Source organism: Tupaia chinensis, unplaced genomic scaffold (assembly GCF_000334495.1).
Source record: "Tupaia chinensis unplaced genomic scaffold, TupChi_1.0 Scaffold000066_1, whole genome shotgun sequence".
Classification (NCBI taxonomy): domain Eukaryota; kingdom Metazoa; phylum Chordata; class Mammalia; order Scandentia; family Tupaiidae; genus Tupaia; species Tupaia belangeri.
The window spans coordinates 10,625,469-10,647,147 of NW_006159525.1; the positions used below are offsets into that span (position 1 = coordinate 10,625,469).

A 21,679-nucleotide genomic window follows, 5' to 3' on the forward strand; every position below is an offset into this window, starting at 1 on the left:
AAAGAGTGATAAGTTAGAGATGAGGAGTAAGGAGGAAGAGAACTAGGTGGGATCTGCAGCAAGATGGCACCCATGCCTACAGGCTGCAGCTCAGCTCCAGCCAATTGGTGCCTGCTGAAGTGCAGATCTGATGTTCCCTATGCTGCTTTTTTCAAGTCCAAATTTCCACTTGTGAAATCTTTACAGGTCAAACAAAACATGTGAGCAGCCTGTCTACATCCACAGCTATTCCTTTGTAATCTCTGGTTTACAGTGTAATTGGGGAGTGCCTGTCAGTCTTGCAGAAACCAGCTAGAAAAGACAAAAACAAAACACCCTTGGGTTTCAAGTCTAACTCGAACCTTTTGCTCTTGGCAATTAGAACTAGGCACTGGCCTTCTTCTACAGGTCAGCCCCTTAGAGGTTTCATAGGTGAAGGCCCGGCTCCAACTCTGAAGAGTGGTTCATTTCCCATTGCCGAGAATTCTAGACTAGGCTTTCCTTCCACTTTCTTCCCTTGAACAAGAAGAGATCCCAAGTCATGCATGCGGATGCCAAAGTTGCCTTCTCAGAAGGGACTGGCAATATGCTGCCACCATGAACAAGATCTGGGAGGTGTAAGAAGGGCCAGCGGAGGCTCCCTCTTAGATAAGCAGGCTCCCACCCTCTGAGACACATTTGGATGTCATTACTCAGCCTGGTTTGTCCTAACATGTTTCCTAATTTACCTCTTTACTACTCTTATTGTCTGTTGTTTCTCTTCCTCCTGTGGAGTGGACACGCGAGGAGGAAAGGGATTTTCCTGTTTTCTGTTTTTCTGCTAATACAGCCTGCATGGAAGTGGCTTGGGAATGAAGGAGTTCTGTTTGTGTGCACTGTGGCCTTGTGGGATGGGGGAGTGTCCCAGGGAATGCACCGTGCACCATGCCTGGTTCCCACCTTCCCTGACTGCTTAGCACAGCATGGAAATTCAGGTGTTTGGAAATATCTGTTAAATGTTTAATCTGTTAAACTTTTCTTTTCTTTATTTTTCCAGGCCCCCCTGGTCCCATTGGGGATCCTGGGCCCAAAATGAAGGAGGTCTGTTTGTGTGCACTGTGGCCTTGTGGGATGGGGGAGTGTCCCAGGGAATGCACCGTGCACCATGCCTGGTTCCCACCTTCCCTGACTGCTTAGCACAGCATAGAAATTCAGGTGTTTGGAAATATCTGTTAAATGTTTTAATCTGTTAAACTTTTCTTTTCTTTATTTTTCCAGGCCCCCCTGGTCCCATTGGGGATCCTGGGCCCAAAGGGTTTGGCCCTGGATACCTCAGTGGCTTCCTCCTAGTTCTCCACAGTCAGACAGATCGAGAACCCACCTGCCCTGCGGGCATGCCCAAGCTCTGGACTGGGTATAGTCTGTTATACCTGGAAGGACAAGAGAAGGCTCACAATCAAGACCTCGGTATGGAGAGACCACAGGGCCATCCATGCCCACTGCCCGAAGAATAAAACTTGGGGGTTAATTTTACACATTCGTCAATATCTTCAGTGTTCACTAATCCTCTGAGGGAGATTGCTATTTTTTTTTTAAAAAAAAAAAGCTACTACACTAATTGTCAACTAATTCTATTAACCTATGCTCCTATGAGGTGCCAACGAAGTTCATTCTGGCTATAGGTATTAGCTGGCTACTTAGTTATTATTGGTTTTTAAAAAATTATTCTTCCTCAGTTAAATAGAATTCTGTTCTAAAATGCAGTTTTCACTTCCAAATGTAAACCCTTTCATCAGGACCTGCTCGGTTCCTGCATCTCAGTGCAAAATGGCACAGCCGTAGCACTCTGATGGCTCTAGATTGTGGTGCGTGCCGGCCTCAGCTCCTTACCCTACTCCACCTATTTTTAAATTATAGAATTTTATTTTGAGGGTCATCTCTTTGTGCTCCTTGTCCATTTTCAACAGATTGTTGAGCTGCAGATACCAATTTCAAGGCAAGGCATTAAGCACCCGACTGTGGGTGCTGGCAGACAGGGTCTTTCCAAGATCATGGTGGCTGGGGTGGGGTGGGGGGAGGTGTAGGAAGGATAAACCAGCAGAAACCCTGATGGTGAGGTGAGTCTTGTGAAGCCAGGGGCTGTGAACCCAGCTTGCTTTTCTTTCTTTCTCTTTCGTTCTTTTTCCTTCTTTTTCTTCCTTCCTTTCTTCCTCTTTTCTTTCTTTCTTCCTTTCTCTTTCTTTCTTTCTTTCTTTCTTTCTTTCTTTCTTTCTTTCTTTCTTTCTTTCTTTTTCCTTCCTTCCTTCCTTCCTTCCTTCCTTCCTTTTTTTTTAATGTATAATTTGCATTTTATTTTTTCCCAGAGAATAGTTCTTCCATGCTTGAAGACTCAGCTCCTTACATGGGCTTTGGTGGAGGGCAAGGGGCAGCACCTGCAGGTTTAAATCGGGGTGGAGTGTTAAGTCCTTCCAGGCTTCGTGATGTCGATTCCTGACCACTTGCTATGAATGGCACGACTCACGCAGTAATGTAGCTTCACATGGAGCTTGGGGAGCACGCGGGCATCAAGGACACTTGCTTTGGAGATGTCCCTGATGGCTACAGCCTCTACTCTGTTTCCAGGGATGAAATTCTTAATAGCTGTGTCCTTGGGCACCCGTCGGGCACAGTTCATGCAGCAAATAGGCTGATCACGGCTTTCAGTAAGGGGTCACCGAGAGCAGGCCTAGGGTAGTTGCTGCGTACACACCCTCCATTTCTCTCTCTGGTTCGGCCATGGCCTTTCTCACCACGGGGCCTATTTCTTTGAAAACAGGGAGAAGTAATGTTTAAATATTGACTCTGTTTTCTTCTCTCTTCTGCCGTCAGTCTTCTTCCTGCAATATTGACTCTGTTTTCTCCTCTCTTCTGCCGTCAGTCTTCTTCCTGCTGGTCTCTATAGTAACAGCCTCATTTCTCCTGCCCTGGTCTAGATAGAGTGCCCCTTCTACAGCTCTGCAAGCGCCCACATCCTAGGGTCTGATTGACCTCTGGACACCACCGAGACAGACATGCTCCCCGTTGGGTCCCCCCTCTTGAGCGTCTTGGAGTCTTTGAGCTCCATGCTCTGCCCTCTGGCTCTCTCTGCGGCTGTATCTGCTCCTTGGATCGCCACTGCCACCTCCAAACCCTTTCCTATCTCAAGTCCTGGCTTCAGTGAACTCCTCTCGGTTCTCCTTCCAAAAGGTCCCATGGGCCTCGCCCCTCATTCATGGCTCATCATGCAGCGTGTGCATGGCCTGTTTGCTCGTCCACCTCACCAGGCAGGAGCTCTGTGACAACGGAGATGGGCTTGCTGCTCACCTCCAGCGCCCGGCCCACTGGTTGGCTGAGGGAGGGATGAGTGGACCAGGGCTGGTCCCCAGGACAGGGGAGGTGGCAGAAGTAGGTTTTGGTGAGGCCCTCCACCACCAGAACACTGTCTGAAGGCGCATGGTGCAAGCTGCCGGCACCAGCTGTCTCTCCTTTCTTCCCCAGGTCTGGCAGGGTCGTGCCTCCCTGTGTTCAGCACCCTGCCCTTTGCGTACTGCAATGTCCACCAAGTGTGCCACTACGCCCAGAGGAACGACAGGTCCTACTGGCTGGCCAGCGCCGCGCCCCTCCCCATGAGGCCGCTCTCCGAGGAGGAGATCCGCCCGTACGTGAGCCGCTGCGCTGTGTGCGAGGCGCCCGCGCAGGCCGTGGCGGTACACAGCCAGGACCAGGCCGTGCCCCCGTGTCCGCGGACCTGGAGGAGCCTCTGGATAGGGTACTCGTTCCTGATGGTGAGTCCCCTGCCCTTGAATCCTGTCACTTACCACTGGTCTCTTCTAATCTGTCAGGATTGGACCGGACTTCGTGTAGTCTGTGCAGACAGACAGACTGCAACAAGACGTGAGATCTTGAAGCCACCACAAACCTCAGCCTGTTCACTGCAGGGCCTTTATTTTTATTTATTTTGAGAGATTTTTGCTATAGGGTGCATGCACTTGCTGGAGAGACAGAGAGAGGCAGAGAGACAGAAAGCGAGAAATCACCCACTAGGGCGGATGGCCAGGCTGCAATCCTTTCTCCTCCATTCTCCTCTTGGGATCTTGTGCACACACACTCAAGTGAGAGTTTCAAACTGTCAGGTCTGGAACTCAAACTGCAGTCGGCCCCGTGGGAGTCCAGCAATGTAACTATTACATCATCTGCTAGTCCCAGGGCTTTTTTTTTTTTTGTCAATTTTTTAAAAAGTCATTTTGATAGAACTTAGAAGATGGATTGACCTCAGCCATCAGCGAAAGTGGCTCCATTTTATGTGCACACCAAAAATGCTTATTTGTACTCCTTTATTAACAGTCTTTTGTGCTCTGTGGGACAAGGTAAGGAAAAATGTGAAGATCAGGCCCAGACCTCAGTGTATCTGTGTCACTTGGCCTGGGGGTGTCTGCATGTGTCTGACCCTAATTCTCCCGTTGTCTGGGTAGCACACAGGAGCTGGAGACCAAGGAGGAGGACAGGCCCTCATGTCACCCGGCAGCTGCCTGGAAGACTTCAGAGCCGCACCATTCCTTGAATGCCAAGGCCGGCAGGGAACTTGCCACTTTTTTGCAAACAAGTACAGCTTCTGGCTGACCACAGTGAGACCAGACCTCCAGTTTTCCTCTGCCCCTTTACCAGACACCTTCAAAGAAAGCCAGGCCCAGCGCCAGAAAATCAGCAGGTGCCAAGTCTGCATGAAGTACAGTTAGAGAAGGCGCCACCTGCCAAGGCATCCCCAGAGAAACTTCCTAGGGGCTGAGACTTCTAGGCCGTGCTAAGAGATTCAATGGTGCTCCTTTCGACTGTGCTTTCGGCAGTGCCTTCTGTGTCAACGCGGTTATTCCCGCAGTCCCCGGATCCCTTCTCCTGTTCCTTACAGGTTAAGCAAATGCTACACTCACGGACTTGTTTACAGATCTACCCATCTAGAGAAAACTCAGAGACCCTTTTGTTATTGAGGAGTATGGAAGAGTGGCTTTATTTTATAATATGCTAATTTACAGGAAGGCAAATAGATGACAAAGGCCAGATTTCAAATTACATTCCTGAAAACCTCATATTACTGGTTCATAGCACCTCAAACCATTGAAGTCAATTACTCTATAATACAGTGGGCTTCTGGGTGGATTTTACAGGGAAAAATAAATAAATAGCCTGACACAGGAAGCTAGGAAGAAGAGATTTTCAACATTTCAAAATTACCTCTGTAATCTATTTTTCCATGCACTTTAAATAATTGTAAAACCATGACCCAAAGCAATTTTAAAAAGGAAAAACAGAAAAGGAAAACCTGCACACAGCCTGCGTTAGTGGTTCATTTCAAAGCACAATGAATCTTTACGCTAGAAAGGGCCACAGCCCGTTTCTCAGAGAGGCGACATCAGCCTAAACACGTGGCAGATGAATATAAAACATTATGTTCTCTTCTGCATCTTGCAGAGAATAGAAATGCCTACTTTGGCAACCCTTTTGAAAAGTAGCAATTATGGAAAAAAAATATATTCAATAAGGGATTAAGAGCCTAAAAGCTATTAATGAATATTAAGGTAGCGATTCACAAAAAAAAATGGACTCCCCATTGCAGTGAACTTCCAAACAGACTGCTTTTCCCCTGTGGGGGTCCAGCTTGTCTCCTGCCGCTGCTAATGGGACTGAGGCTGCACGGGGCTTACTCAGGCTTCTCATACAAAGCATCTCCTCTCTTCCTGAGAGGGCCTGCAGAGCTTCCTCGCTGCTCACAATGGCCACTTCTCCTCCATATACATAATGGCAGCTCACACTGGGACCTTGAATATTAAGGTAGCGATTCACAAAAAAAATGGACTCCCCATTGCAGTGAACTTCCAAACAGACTGCTTTTCCCCTGTGGGGGTCCAGCTTGTCTCCTGCCGCTGCTAATGGGACTGAGGCTGCACGGGGCTTACTCAGGCTTCTCATACAAAGCATCTCCTCTCTTCCTGAGAGGGCCTGCAGAGCTTCCTCGCTGCTCACAATGGCCACTTCTCCTCCATATACATAATGGCAGCTCACACTGGGACCTGACAGAGCTATCATTATGCACTTGGGAGAAAATTAAGGGCCGACTTAATTAAACTTAGGTAAGAAGCTTCATTTAAGTCAGGGTCACCCCACCAGGAAGATGCGGGGCACTATCTTTAAACAAAGTGAAGACAATCTACAATTTCGATTTCATGTGCCTGTGATTGATTTCTGCAAGAGCATCCTATTTTGCCAATTAAAAAAAACATGCTTCTATTTTTATATCATATGGTACCAAGGCAGCAGCTTGACATTTGGCATTAGTATTTTCTATATAAGTTTATAAGGCATGTCAACTTATAATGAGTAGCTTTATGAATGGCAAAAGATTTGTTTTCTATAGTGCTAGGAATTCTGTGGCCTGAGCCTAAAAATCAAAAGGTTTATTAGAAAAGATTTTTTAAGAAACTCGCTTTCCTCAACTTAAAAATGTCATTTTAGAGAAAACTAAAGAGAGTGACACTCATTTTAATGGTTAGTTTCAGTGCACTTAAAAATAATTGAGAGAAGAAAATCTCAATTAAAGTTTTGTTTATAAGTAATGTTTTTCTTGCCAAACTTTGATTAGTAATGAGCTCTTACATGCAGAACACATTTCAAATGAATCTTGCTACAGGCTGCCCACAGGAGGGCAATTTATTTTAAGAGTACTTTTTGGTGAAAAGGAAAATGTACATTTTATGATGAAATATTTCTCATCATAACAGAGTATTTCCTAGTTCATTTGACCCATTTGATTTTTTAAACTATGTTACAGGATGTTAATTATGCTTTGATACCCGAAATTTATGCCAATTTCAACCTTATTTGTAATTACACCTTTCTGTTTCCAAACACTTTATTACCCAAAGTCAAGCCTCCTCAAAGTTCATCATGAATTTGGCCTAAGGACATTTTCTGGAAAGACATAAGGGTGATAAATGAAACATCAGAAGCAACATCTTGCTTATGAAATGATCATAAAACACTAACTTTGGTATTAGACTATTATCTCGGGTCTAACTGCAGTGGTGCAGCAGTAACTAACACCCTGCGATGCCATATGGAAGACTGGGTTTTGGTTCCTAGGTGGTCCTGCATGGGTACACATGTGCACCGTGCCTATGATCCCGGCTACTGAACATGCTGTTAGCCACTGTTGAGGATACATCTCTCTCTGTTTCATGAAATAAATTTTAATTAAAAAGGAATAAGCTTTTAATACACTTTATAAATAAGTTTAAAAAATAAACTGCCTGAATTAAGTGGACAATTTAATCCACAGTGAGTCTGAGGTACGAGACTTTAACATACAGGGATGCAGAGCCCTCTCCCAAATGTGGCACAAATGCAACCCTTCTGGTTTAGGAAGTGTATTTTAAGTGATCAAAAGATAACACCATAGGAAAAATAGTATCTTGGAAGAGAAGACTCCATTATTTTAAGCCATATTTTCTTCACCTTGTTATACATCAGTGTGCTTTAGAATATGCCTTCTCTGTGAAGATGATGAACAAAGATTTAGTGTTGTTCTCCTAACCCATTACTGGTGATAATCCTGGTTTTTTGTTTTTTTGTTTTGTTTTGTTTTGTTTTGTTTTGTTTTGTTTGAGAAGTTTTTGCTATCGGGTGCGTGCGCTCGCCAGAAAGACAGAGACAGAGAGACAGAAAGCGAGAAGTCACCCCCCTCCCCAGGGGGGATGGCCACGCCGCAATCCCTTCTCCTCCATTCTCCTCTCGGGACCTTGGGTATGCACACACACATGACCCGGGACTTGAACCGTGGTCAGCTACATGGGAGTTCAGCGACATAGCCATTACGCTAGCTGCTGGTCCCTGGTGATGACCCTTATTAAAATCTTCTACCCGAGGACCACCGCACCCTGCCTGGTTGCTTGCAGTGCAGTTAGGTTGCCTAACGGGAATGGCGCTGAGGCTGGTGCTTAGGACAGGGAGGCTTCCTCGTGGGTCTCTGCTCTGAGCCCATTCATCCGGGCAGGTCGCCATGCTGTAGTGGCCCATTCCTCCGGCTTTTACACGCTCCAGACTGAAACTGAGTCACCATTCCTGTGGAAGCCCCTTCTCTGTGGCCTCTCTGTGCCTGTCTCACACAGCCTTTGTTCTCCACCTACACTCCCAAGCAGTGCCTCCACTTTCAAGTCCTCAACTAAAATCCACCCAAACTTGCTTTTGCTTATCCTTTGCATCCTGCCCATGACGTCCACATGAGGAGAAGGGTCCACCAGGAGCCGTCTGCAGCTCACCTCTGGGAGTGTCTCTTGTTACAATGAACTCTGCAGCGCTGTCAACACTCACAGAGTGACCATGGCACGAGGGCTGCTTTTTCTACCAGAGATGTCCTCCCCTGGCCTGTCTACTTGGCAAACACCTCCTGTCTTTACAGACCTAATTAACAGGGGGTGCGAATGCCCCAGAGAAGTGGACTCCCCCTGCACTCCCAATAGGACAAGGGCTTCCCTCTCTCTTTGCCCCCATTGTTCTTTGAACATCTCAGCACATTCCATTCCCTGCTGGACGGCAGGGGCAAGTGCATCACCCATGTTTTGAATATCCAGTGCCTAGCACAGGGCACAACACCTTGTTGACACTTAAAATTATTTTTTTCTATGACAATTCCATAAGCAGTCTTTAGGTATTAGATGAGTATCTCTTCATATAAGGTCCTCATTGGCAAAACAATAACAAACATAAACTATTTATTTTCAAATACCTAATGTTCAGTGTATCTGCGCACCCAGAATCTCCTAGTGCAGTTATTGCTAGAAAGCCGATTGATAAGGTTTAACTAACCCTCCTAAAAAGAGACTTTTTCATAAACAGATTTCAGAAATGTGGAGAGATTTGTCTGAGAGGAGACTTTACTGAAATATGGCATGACTTCACTCATGTTGAATCTGGATGCCCTCAGGATTTAAGAGCTTCCTAGTTGCCTCTGCGAAGCTTGTACACATGTTCATCGGTGCTCACAACATAGTCAGTGACAGGGCTCCACTCACACTGGATTCTATCAAAGGTTTTATTTTAACTGCTTATAGATGATCAGAAAGCATCCCAGTTAGTGTGTTCTAGGAATTAGATTAGATTTATATTTCTATCAGCTCACTGGAAACATCTGACCACTGTTACGTTTACTTAGTAGGCCTGTAAGCACAGTGGAAAGATGAGGCCTTTAGAGTTGGAGGAACGTGGGTTTGAATAGGGCCGTACCCTATTTCTGCCTTATCACCCTAGGTGAGTTCCACCAACTCTCCGGGCCTCCTTCCTCAGGTACAAGACATACCACCTACCAGTGTTAAAAATTAAGTTAGATGATCTGCCTAGCACATACATAGCAGCCATCATGCATTTAGTATGGCCACACCCTATGTTTAAAATAAACTAATAAGAAAAATATCTGTTCCCCTTTTTAACAGCAGAATTATGATTCTCACAGGGCATATAAATTCCTGAATTGAATTACTTATACCTGGCCAATTCTTAATGTCTGTTTTATTTCAATTCTCAAAGTTACCATACCACACACACACACACACACACACACACACACACACAAATCACAATTTCCTGCAGGGACACTATTGGTGGGTTCTGCAGGGAACAAGCAATGACATTAAAAATCAGTACTCTGCAATTGTCACTGTTATCTTCCAGAAACTCTGCATAATACATTTTAAACCACCAAGGCTGGCTGCCACATCAATGTGAAATGCTTGAATTTTATGGTGCTTAAATATTTAATGATTCACGGGGAAAAAATGTGAAATGTGTCCAATAAATTGCATCCCTTTCTCGAACTTATGGTTGTAAAGTTAGACTTTTAGCATGTAACTTTTGCAAGCTGATTGGCCTGCCATTCACACTTAAATCTTTGTTGTACTCAGATCTGTAATATGGTTTGTTATATACAACATTTTGCGGTGACTTCCATAAACAACTGTTGTATCTGGTCCGTTTATTTTCTTTCAAGCCAAAGCTAAGTATTCAAGCCATACTTTTCGTTCATCTACCTCGTAATGTGGCCTACCTCAGGGCTGGCCTGGCAGGGAGAAGAAAAAATGGTGAGAATGTGGATTGCAGCAGGGACCAGCACAGGCTGGGAAGAATGGGATTCCGAGGCTCTGGGAAGCTCCGCTCTGCATGCAGGGACTGGGTGCAGGAGAGACATGCAACCAGGACTCAAGGGCAGATCTGTACCCGCCATGGCTGGGTCACCTGTTAGTGGGCATGTGGCTCAGACCCTCTGGGCCTCAGGTGTCTTGTGAGTTGAGTGAGAATGAGACCACCTGCTTCACAGGTTGTTGGGAGGATTAAAGGTGCGAAAGTCAACTAGGAAGGGAGACAAAATGTAAGATACTTATTCATAGCCATAGTGACTTGAAGTTAGGTGTTAATAGTATTTCTCTTGTCTGCATTGTAGAGCAGAAGGAGAGGTGGAGTACGGATTATCAGTAACTGTTTTCACCAATTTCTTACTCTTTTTAAGTAGGAGGGAGCTTCAGTGGTATTTGGGGCAAGCTGCCATCTGACAGAGAAAGGATATTTAATGTTTCTTGAGCACCTACTGTGTGACAAGAATTGTACCACCCTGCTATGTGTGTACTCTTCAACCTCACAATTGTCCTCCCACCCCCCAAGATTTCTGCTGTAAGGCATGTGTGCTTGCTGGAGAAACAGAGACAGAGAGACGGAAAGTGAGAAATCTTGGGATTTGGGGCATGCATGCACACATGCCTGGGCTGAGTTTTAAGCCATCATGTCTGGGCCTCCAACTGCAGTCAACTACCTGGAAGTCCAGCGATATAACCATTACACCACCTGCTGATCTCCCCCAATTGACCTTTTTAAAGACAAGGAAATTGAGCTTTGGGGAGGATATGTAAACTAGCTCCAGATCATAGTCAGCTCCTAGTAGAACTTGAACTTCGATCTACTGTTGTAAAGACAATGCTCTTACCCACTACACCTTTGCCTCCTAGGAGGTTTCCATTTGGAGATTGTTTAGAAGCTAGAGTGCCCCACACAGATGTCCCTCTGACATTGTTGTCAGTGCAAAGTCCCGTGTCACGGGTTCTCAGGTAGTCTGTCCACCTCAGCTGAGAGACTGTCTTAAGCTGTTCTGGAGGAATGAGGATAGGGAACCCCTGAGAAATTGTACTGCCCTGTTTTCAGGGAGCCCAGGAGGCCTGTATCTCAGGGTCAACCCCAGACCAGTCAGGCCTCTGAGCAGCATTCCGGGGAACCACTTGAGTTGCAGAAGTGATCTAGAGGCCCTCACTTTGCCCTGATCCAGGTCCACTGCTGCAGCCCCAGCCCTGAGCCATCTTTAATCTTCCATTGGCCAGCAAGGTTCCCCTGTCACAGGTTATTTCTAGGGGGTGCCTTGCACCCTTGTGATTATATACTTCAGTGTCTGTAATTTTATCAGCTGAAGATGAGATTCTCAACTAGAATTTACTTTTTATTCTACTTTCTAGGAAAGTAAGGGAAATTAAAAAAAAAACAAAACAGGAATAAAAAATTCTTTTGGGGGGACCAGCTGTTGGTGTAATGGTTATGTTGCTGGACTCCCATGTAGTCAACTGCGGTTCAAGTCCCGGATCCAGTGGCTTAAACTCACACAGGGCACATGTGCATGCATGCCCAAGATCCTGAAAGAATGGAGGAGAAGGGATTGTGAAGTGGTCATCCCTCCCCGGGGGAGGGGGGTGATTTCTCGCTTTCTGTCTCTGTCTTTCTGGCGAGCACACATGTCCTATAGCAAAAACCTCTCCAAAAAAAAAAATATTTTGGGGGACCAGCAGTTGGCAGAATGGCTATGTTGCTGGACTCCCATGTGATCGACTGCAGTTTGAGTCCCAGACCCAGTGGCTTAAATTCATGCCGGGCGTGTGTGCGTGCATGTATGCCCAAGATCCCGAGAGGAGAATGGAGGAGAAGGAATTGTAGCATGGCCATCCCCCCAGGGGGTGATTTCTAGCTTTCTCTGTCTGTCTTTCTGGCGAGCGCATGTGCCCTACAGTAAAAACCTCTCCCTCTCCCGAAAAAATTCATCTGGTTCCAAAGCAGTCCACTTTACAGTACAGTATAAAATGCACGTGTGTGCACTAGTATGTGGGCAGCACTTCGGTGCCTGTAAACCACCCGGAACCTATTACAGTGGAGTCTGATTCTTTCGGTCGGGGGGGGGGGGCAGGAGTCAACTCCTCTCCAGCTCCCAGCTGCTGCTGGCCCTGCAGGCCCAGAGGCCACACTGAATAGCAGGGAGGTTGGCTTGTGCTACTCCTTAACAAGATTCTGAAGACCTTATTCAACTGTATTAATAATTATTTGCTACTAAGGATAATATACAAGGTAAACATAAATTAGGGGAGAGGATCTATTGATAACATTTTAAGGTCAAAGGGAGACAATAACTTTTAAGGGTCTCAAACAAATACGAAGACCCTAGTACGCTGCATATTGTTTGATGGTCTGATTTGGTTTTATTGTTAGAATTTTTCTTCTAGTGCTACACAAGTTATTTACTGAGGAAATAAAATGAGAGAAAGCAGCAGTAAGTTCATGACTCCCAGGCAGAAGCCCTCCCAGGGGGTAGGCGGGCAGCGCTTTTCAGCGCTTGGAGAAGGAACTCCCGTTTGCATCAAGAGAGCCAGGGAGTAGAGTTATTTCTCGGGGATTACTCCTGTGTGCCCAGATGCCAAGAGCCTCTTTAAGTCACGCAACACTATTGATTCTAACACCCTCCTCTAGTCTCAAGTGGCAATCGGTCTTAACACTCGATTTAATGATTTCTTTTAGCAACACTTCAGTTTCATTGATAAAGCATAAATCATGTATCAGTCCTTCTCTCACATCTGACCCCGATGTCCAGATCGCTCTCTCCCTGCCTTTACAAATCACAGAAGAAATGTTCACACAGACACATCGGACATAGACCTGCACCGCTACAGTGTCTGGATCTGGTGCTGAGGGCAGGGGCTCCTCCGTGAGACTTCCTGCTTGTGCTGGAATCTTGAGTTTTGTGTACACATCTCGGCACTTGACGAAGCGCGTCTGCAGACTGACACAAGGTTGGTGAGAGCTGATGGCCCATCATCTGGTCTGTAAGCGCGTCAACTTATGGTGACTTCGGAAAAGCCCCCGAAGGCTCTGTTTCTATGGGCAAATGCTTTCCTTCAAATTATTCATTCCTTTATGTGATTCAAGAAAAATCTACACTAATATCTAAGAGCAAAAGGTGCACGTGTTTACCCGCACCGCTGGTGACAGTATAAATGAGCTTCTCTCTGTTTCAACTAGCAGTATTCATTGGCTCCATCATTCCCGACAAAACATGGTTCAAGGCACTGTGAGAGGCAGAGAGACGCGGTCACGGGGCCTGCCCTCGCATAGCTTACGCTCAAAGAGAAAGGCACTCTCTCATTGCAGGAGAGCTAGCGGTTCCGGGCGGCGTGCGGAGACTGCGACATCGATTCAACAAGAGAGGCAGATCCCATGGGAGAGAAAGCACTCTGGGCTGCGGTGTCTGGCCTCAGCTGGGCGGGACGGAAGGGTCAAGACAGAGAGGAAACAGGTGTTCCATGTAAAAGCACAGCATGAAATAAATCTCAGATTGGGAACACTCAGCTTCACATCTGGACGGAGAGTTAGCAGATTCTGTTATGGATAAAAAGGAATGAAGTCTGAAGGAGGGTGGAGCCCCACCATCGAGGCTAATGATTTTGACCTTTATCCTCTGGCAACAGAGAGACAATAAGAGGTGGTTGAGACGACAAGTGACATCATGAGTGGATTTTGGAAGCCCAACCTGGCAGGGTTCTGCAGAACTGAGTGAGGAATATGTTAAGTACCGAGCAGAGTATGACTCGAGGCATTTCAGGTGCTTCCAAGCTCACAGTCTATGACTCTAACATGAAACACTACGGACAAAAACACTTCAAAGAAGAAAAAAAAAATTAGAAAATGACTGCTGTGATCCCTGGGAAGGGAAAGGGGAAAACTCATAGTAATTTATTTTATTTTTTGATGACTGACTACAAATCTTTTTTCTTTTTCCTTCAGGTTTTTTTTTTTTTTGGAGAGGTTTTTGCTATAGGGCGTATGTGCTCACCAGACAGACAGAGACAGAGAGACAGAAAGCGAGAAATCACCCCCCCGGGGGGATGGCCACGCCGCAATCCCTTCTCCTCTGTTCTCCTCCCGGGATCTTGGACACACACGCACACGTGCCCGGCGTGAGTTTAAGCCACCCGGTCCAGGACTCGAACCGCGGTCGACTATGTGAGTCCAGCAACATAGCCATTACGCTAACTGCTGGTCATTTACTGACTACTGAATCCTTCAAGAGAAGCTGTGACTAGGATCGAGAAGGCAGGGCTGCCGCACCCCATTCCCATCTCAGCCCCACTCTGACCTTACTCCCACTTGGGGGTCCATCAGTCTCATCCCTTTCAATTCTCATGGCTGAGCAGCGGAGCTTGGGCCAAATTAGTCGACGGGCCCCAATCCTACTAGGGCTGGTTATTTACTGCCTAGTTTGAGTTCTACCCGCAGGCAGTTTCAGAGAATGGAGAGGTTTAAACAACTGTACAACTGTGGAAACACAGGCCATACGAAGTCATACAAAGTCATTCAAAGTTATTCAGGGGGAGCTATTTCACTACTCTCTCTCTGTGCAGCCAAGGAATCAAGAGTTCTCTTAAGCTGATGACCGCACCAAACCACCAGGAAACTGCTCAAACGAAAATCTCCTCTGAGTGGCTACACTCTACTAGAGTTAGCTGCTCTTTAATATGCCTGCTTCGGTCTGTCTTCCTCAGCCCATTTCCAGTTCAGTTGACTTAACTTCGGGGATTCCCTATCGTAAAGAAACAAATAAAAGGACGGTGAAAACAGTGAGCATTGGTTACAGGCAAGCCCACTAACTGAACAAAAGCATTATATTAATAGCTAACTTCTGGAACGTCTTTATTGTTGTGCTAAAATAATGGGTTCAATTTATAATGGAAATGGCCCTTCCGGTATCTCGGAAAGTTCCGTGATATTCCAGTCCGTAGATAAAGAAAGCATGCATATCACAGTTCCATCATCCAAACCCCAGTTCCAGGGTCTTTGTATCTGACATGTCAAAGAGAGCAAGGAGTGCTACTACTGGACCTGAGCTCTAATAAAAAGGTAAATAAACACAACACAGTACGTCCTTCCTTATACAGTGATTGGACTTCTTTTTTTTTAGTTTTTGCTATAGGGCGCAAGCGCTCCCTGGAGAAACAGAGAGAGACAGAGACAGAAAGTGAGAAATCACCCCCCAGGGGGGTGACTGGACTTATAATGCACTAATGCACTCGAAAAAAATACTTCAGTGGGAAGCCCCCCCCACACTAACCTCCATGGGTTGACTAATTGATAGATTGATTTCTTCCTTTCGTTAGCCCTTCCTTCCTTTCTTTTCTCCCCTTCATTTTTATATTCAATTGCTGTGTACATGTGTACATGCCTAAAGTGAGTGAGAGAGAGAGAGAGAGAGAGAGAGAGAGAGAAAGATCACTTCCTAGCGGGGATGGCCATGCTGTTATCACTGCTCCTCCATTCTCAGGAATTTGGGCATGCAAACACACAGGCCTGGTACGATTTTTAAGCCTCTGGGACTCGAATTACTCAGTCAGTCATATGGAATCCAGCCACCTTAACCACCATGCCACTGGCTGCCCCATGGGAAACTTTCAACAACTTCTATTAATAACTTTTAATGAGCCCTCTACTGTGAGCCTTTGTGTGGTGGAAGGGGGAGATGGGATGAGTGAAAAGGTTAAATAAGACACAGGCCTTTGAGTCATTCACAATTTATACCCTCTTACAGAAGGCATGTCTTTGTATAGTTGTACACAGATAATAATAATAATGATAATAAGGGCAAGGATCTGTGTTGTCACAGAATCACCAAGTGCTATGAAAAGATGGCATGGAAGAAAGAGGTTCCTTCTGAATGGAGTAACAGGAGGTAACTTTACAGAGTCTGGGAGAAAAGAAGGACATTCATCTTGGACATTTTACTTTAAGCATGTTTTTAGCTTCCAGATTCACAGGTGCAGTTCGTATTATACACAGCTGTAGCTTTACCTGAATTATAAATTAACCCAGAGAGCTGGGGGCTGTCCTAGCAGTGGGTCAGAGTGCTCCCAGGACCCAGTGGTCTTCTTAGTTCATCCACTCACGAGTGTCAAGGCCTCTCCTAGGTGAATTCAGATCAGGAACTAGATGTGAACTTGTTCAAAGTTGGTAAAATGTACACACAGAAAAACTGGGAAAGCAATACCTCCAAAACACCAACCTAGCAATGTAGGTGACGTTAAAATTGTGTATGTATTTATTTGTATTTCTGTTTAAATGGCTACATAGTAGTTACTTTTACGACCATTTTCCTGATTATAAATTTCTTGATTTATTATTATATTATTCAGTTTTCCTGATTATAAAAACAACACAGACACAAACACATATTTTTACAAGATGAAAATACAAAATTACAAAGGAAAAAGCAAATTCCCGTATCCTCCACTCCCAAAGACAACCTTTGTTAGCATATGCGTTTATTTCCCAGATGTTTGCGTTATGTATTCAGAAGCCGTATCTATTGCTTTCATAATGAGAATACTATATATAAATGGTAGATAAAGCCAACAAGGAAGATCCATTCTTCTCTCTTTAAAAATAAATATCTCTGTGGAATAAAACAGCAGTAATGTTTTGGCTTTGTTCTTTTATTCATGAAACACAAGCACCAAGAAACACCTAGAGTGACTTGGACAGACGACCGTGGATTATAATATTGCAGGGCCCAGGGGCATTTTGGGCACTTGGCCACCACATACCTGTTAACAGTGGCCCATGAAGAGGCACTTCTATGAGGAAACAAAAACAAACACTTCCTGCAAGAAGACTGCTGGTGACCCACCTATCTGTTGCCCTCCTTGGCTCTACTTGGCCCGTGGCACTTGCTGTTGCATTGCCAGAAAGTTCAAGAACAAGCCCCATCTCCTGGGTACATGCTGACAGCAGAGGGGCCGCTGGGAACCCAAACTGCTGGCTGGTGCCAGCTGGTACCTGGCGAAATGTACGGGTGTCTTCCCCACTGCAGGTTCTCCTCATGCTTCTTCACTAAAACGCTCTCTAAGACAGAGTGACATGGAAACAGAGTGAGTGCTCCGTAAACACCATCTGGATGCAGAGGCCCGAGAAGCCAAGGAGTCCCAGGAAGGGAGACGAGAGTCCCACTGCTAAGGCACCACATCCTGTTCCTGGACAGTCGCGTGGCAAGGTGCCAGCCGGAGGAGGGCTGGCTCCTCACCTCCCGCCAAGTCAAACACGGAGTATTCCAGGCACAAGGAGGGACTGGCCTGCCCAACTGGTGAAAACCAAACCTCCTGGTGAAGGTCATGGTCTTCTAAAACAAAACAAGGCAGAGGCACCACTGAGTCAGCAGTGAGAGACAGGCATGTAGAAAGCAGTCTGCACTGAGGAAGTGGCCTCCGTGTGTGGGAAAGCGCGACGCCAGAAGGTGGCCCTCCCGAAAGCTGAGCACAGCACTCCACCAGCCTGGCTCCACGTCGGGTCAACGAGGCTTTGACCCTAGACTCACAGAGCCACAGATGATGGTCCAAGGCAGGTGTGAGCGACCTGGGATGATAAGGCTGTAGTGACTCACTGGGGGCTTTGAGGATGAGCAAATGGGCTCGCTGATTACCCAACGGGATCACATCTTCCCAAGACGCCCTGCGCCTCACTGGCCATCAAATCTGTGAAGCTGTTGCCTCCTCATTTCTTCTTCTGGTGAGAGATGAAACCCATAGGGCGGTGGGCTGTATCTGGTATTTCCTGTAATAAGAAAGCAAGAGGGAAAATCAAGCAGGGCCTGGCCACGTTCTGACATTTACAAGGCGTTGTGCACCCTAGGATTCCAAGGAGGAAATGATAGCTTTGGCGTCATCTCTACCTTAACATGAAAAAGAAATATAACAAACACATTCGACTTCAGCTGTCAATACTAAATTCCAACGGCAAGTAAATATTTTTAATGTAGCTCAGTCCAGGAACCTCATTTGACTCATTCTGAGGCTTGTTGATAATCCTCTATTTTTCTTTCCACCATGCTCCATAACTTGGAGCATTTAAACATCCATAATGCCTCAAAGGGCTTAGTGTTTTGTTATTTATTTATGTAAATACCAGAGGGCATATGTGCTTGCTCATCAGAGGGAGAGAGAAAGAAATCACGTCCCCAGTAAAGTGTGGTGATGTGGCAATCTTCGTGTCTCCATTTCTCCTTCCTGTCGGGATTTTGGGCATGTACACGTATCCAGTGTATCTTTCTTTTTTCTTTTTCTTTTTTTAGAGATTTTAGCTATAGGGTACATGTGCTCACTGGAGAGACAGAAAGAGACAGAGAGACAGAAAGCAAGAAATCACCCCTACTCTTCCCCTCCTCCGTGGCCACGCTGCAATCCCTCCTCCTCCATTTTCCTCTTGGGATCCTGGGCAGACATGCACACGTGCCTAGCATGAGTTTCAAGCCACCAGGTTCGGAGCTCAAACCGGGGTTGACCACAGGGGAATCCAGCACCTTAATCACTATGCCACCTGCCACTATGCTAGGGTATCTTTCAAACCACAGGGACCAGGATTCAAACCATGGTCAGTCATGTAGGATCTGGTTCCAGTGTACAGTGCTTAACCATTGTGCTATGGGGATGCCCATTTTTCTTTTATGTCCAGAAGTAACTTGTCACTGTCTCTATTAACTTTTCTACCAAATGTGCTGGTTGGCATCTTTTGAAAAGCCTTCTAGTTTTCCCTTTTCCTCTCTCTAACCTGCCACCTCCCATGCCACGTCAGCCAATCAGAATCACACCTAGGTGAAACACACAGGCACCCACAGGGCGTCGTGGACCACAGAGCAGGAGTGGAGTTACATCGATCAATAGCTGGACAGGAGACAAAAATCAAGGCACAATATTTAAAGGTCACATGAAGGACATGGAAATCATTATTGAGAAGGGTTTCCTGGGGTTGAAAACATACCAAAAATGTGGTGTGTAATGATACAAGCATTTCAGTCACCACATAGAAAATACTCCCAGGCACCACGGGGGCTAACAAAGGCAGAAAAGTATATCCTCCTTGATCTCATGGAACTAGCAACCCAAAGCTAACGCCAGGGCTTCAATATGCCCTGCTAAGTGGCTGGACAGAAGCATCTGACAGATACGGGGAGTGGTGCACTCACTTTGAACACATGAATGACTAAACAGGCTGTACCCTTTGCCTCTCTGGCTCTGCTCACCCCGTTACCCTGCCCTGAGAAGCCCTCACCCATCACCTGCACCAACTGACAGTCTTACCCACTCTTCTAGCATCTGGCTGCCCTGACAGGACTCTCCCGACTCAAAGCCATTGGTGCACATGGCTTTTCTTTCTTAATGAGCATCTGCTCCAAAATGGCAGGGGCCATCTCAGACCCTTCTCCCTGCTCCCCAGTGCCTGGTAGAGCCCTGGATGAACCAAGGAGCTGTTCAAAAGCCATGTGGGCCTAACTCAGCAGCACCTGCTTGTGACTTCCAAAAGGATAATGTTTCAGCCAGACCACACCCCACGTTGCCCACCGTGGTTGTGACATGACTGACTCAGGGGGCTGAATATTCTGGCAGCACTGGTCCAGCCTGGAACAGCATGTGGGAAAGGGCGGTTTGAGGCAGGAAGAAGGCAAACAGTTGATCCTTCTTGCTCATTCTCCGAGGGTGATGCTTTATCAAAGATGTTTTATGTTTATATGGAAATGACAAATGTTAAGATTATAATAAAAGGATGTTAAAGAAAACAGTGGAAAACTACAAGTCAACCCGCCTAATCCACAACTGGAGTTTCAGCTGTTGGACAAAGAAATTCAAGAAAGGTAATCAAAAGGCAACCTTATTTTTAGTGGTTTTTACTATAGGGCGCGCGCGCTCACCAGACAGACAGAGACAGAGAGATAGAAAGCGAGAAATCACCCCCAGGGGGGATGGCCACACCACAATCCCTTCTCCTCCATTCTCCTCTCAGGATCTTGGGCATGCACGCACACGCACCCATCGTGGGTTTTAAGCCACCGGGTCCGGGACGTGAACCGTGGTCGACTACGTGGGAGTCCAACGACATAGCCATTACGCTAACTGCTGGTCCCAAAAGGCATCCTTTAAAAAAAGTTTTTGTTTTTCCACTGTGATGGGGACCCCAATGCTTACCCATAACTGGTTCTTCTTTGTTGCTGAGACCATGGGAGAACTATACCTCCCAAGATCCTCAGAACTCCTCCTGAGCAGTACATCCAAAGGACAGGGCAACCTACCCTGTGCTCACTCCTGCTAGGTAAAACTCTACTTCACGGCTTTTGGCTGCAGCCAAATTTTTTATTTATTATTATTTTTTTTTTTTGGAGAGATTTTCGCTATAGGGCGTGTGCGCTCGCCAGACAGACAGAGAGAGACAGAGAGACAGAAAGCAGGAAATCACCCCCCAGGGGGGATGACCACGCCGCAATCCCTTCTCCTCCATTCTCCTGTAGGGATCTTGGGCATGCACGCACACGCGCCCGGCGTGAGTTTAAGCGACCGGGTCCGGGACTCGAACTGTGGCCGACTACGTGGGAGTCCAGCGACATAGCCATTACGCTAACTGCTGGTCCCTTTAATTTTTTTTCTTTATTCACAATAGAACATGTGTGTGCCCACATGTGGGAGAGAAAGAGAGGAAAATAAAAAGAAACGAGAGGTAGGAGCACCCTCCACAGGGTCTGGTCACGTTGCAACCCCTTTCCTCCAACCCTTCAACACATCGCATCTTGGGGGTCATGCATATGCCCAGTGTGTTTCAGGCTGACTCGGTGAGGGATTTGAACCGGGGATATCATATGGACTCAGGCTTCTCTTGAGTACTGCCTCATTGTCATACCACGGAGTTGGCCCATTGATGTATTAACTTTTATTAAAGGTGACACTTGAACATATTATAAGTTTATAATACTTTCACCATAAAGATTTTCAGAATAATGTAAGATTAAAAGTTTCGCTAGATATGGTTTTGGCCATATGTATTTGTAAAGGAATTTCTCTTTGCTCAGTATGGAAAATGCTTTGAAATTACAGATTTATGAATCAAGTCACCATTAGCTTATTGCTTAAAACTGGTTTATATGATGAGATCCAAATCCTACTTTGCCTTTCACTGTTGTTTTTAACAACAAAATTATTCTTTATTACACTTAGGAGTCCAGGCCAGCGTCTGACACCCCTTCCAGATGGACAGGGGACTCGGTCAGAACTGGCTGTGGGCTTAATCTGCAGCATGTTCAACGTGGCATGTTGATTCTGGGACATGAGGCACAAACCCGGGGGGAGCTGTGACAGGGCTCAGACTCCCAAAGGAAACCACTGGGTTCTCTAGTGATTTCTTCTACTTTTTCTTAAAAAAAAAAAGCCTGAAGATTGATGTTTCCATGAAAAGAAATGTGAGGAGCAGTTAGATGAGTCAGACTGTGAAGGTTCCTGAGGCCCAGCGCTCAGAATGAGCCGTCAGCACACGTGCTTTTTGGCCCCGTCTACAG

At 46.1% G+C, this 21,679-nt stretch overlaps 2 protein-coding genes across 4 annotated transcripts in view; one reads left to right on the plus strand and one right to left on the minus strand.

Moving 5' to 3' along the window:
- COL4A4 (collagen type IV alpha 4 chain) overlaps positions 1-7,378 on the plus strand; it is a 159,164-nt gene extending 151,786 nt beyond the window's left edge. Inside the window, exons 46-49 of the mRNA XM_006141956.3 lie at positions 1,237-1,425; positions 3,475-3,761; positions 4,449-5,549; positions 5,803-7,378. Coding sequence (XP_006142018.1) covers positions 1,237-1,425; positions 3,475-3,761; positions 4,449-4,712 — 740 coding nt within the window. The 3' untranslated portion in view covers positions 4,713-5,549; positions 5,803-7,378. The remainder of the gene's footprint in view (positions 1-1,236; positions 1,426-3,474; positions 3,762-4,448; positions 5,550-5,802) is intronic.
- An 8,429-nt stretch (positions 7,379-15,807) lies between these two features.
- The window catches only part of RHBDD1 (rhomboid domain containing 1), a 167,310-nt gene continuing 161,438 nt past the window's right edge, over positions 15,808-21,679 (minus strand). For all 3 annotated transcript variants that reach the window (XM_006141958.3, XM_006141959.3, XM_006141960.3), the window contains exon 7: positions 15,808-17,916. In XM_006141958.3, coding sequence (XP_006142020.1) covers positions 17,822-17,916 — 95 coding nt within the window. In that variant the 3' untranslated portion in view covers positions 15,808-17,821. The remainder of the gene's footprint in view (positions 17,917-21,679) is intronic.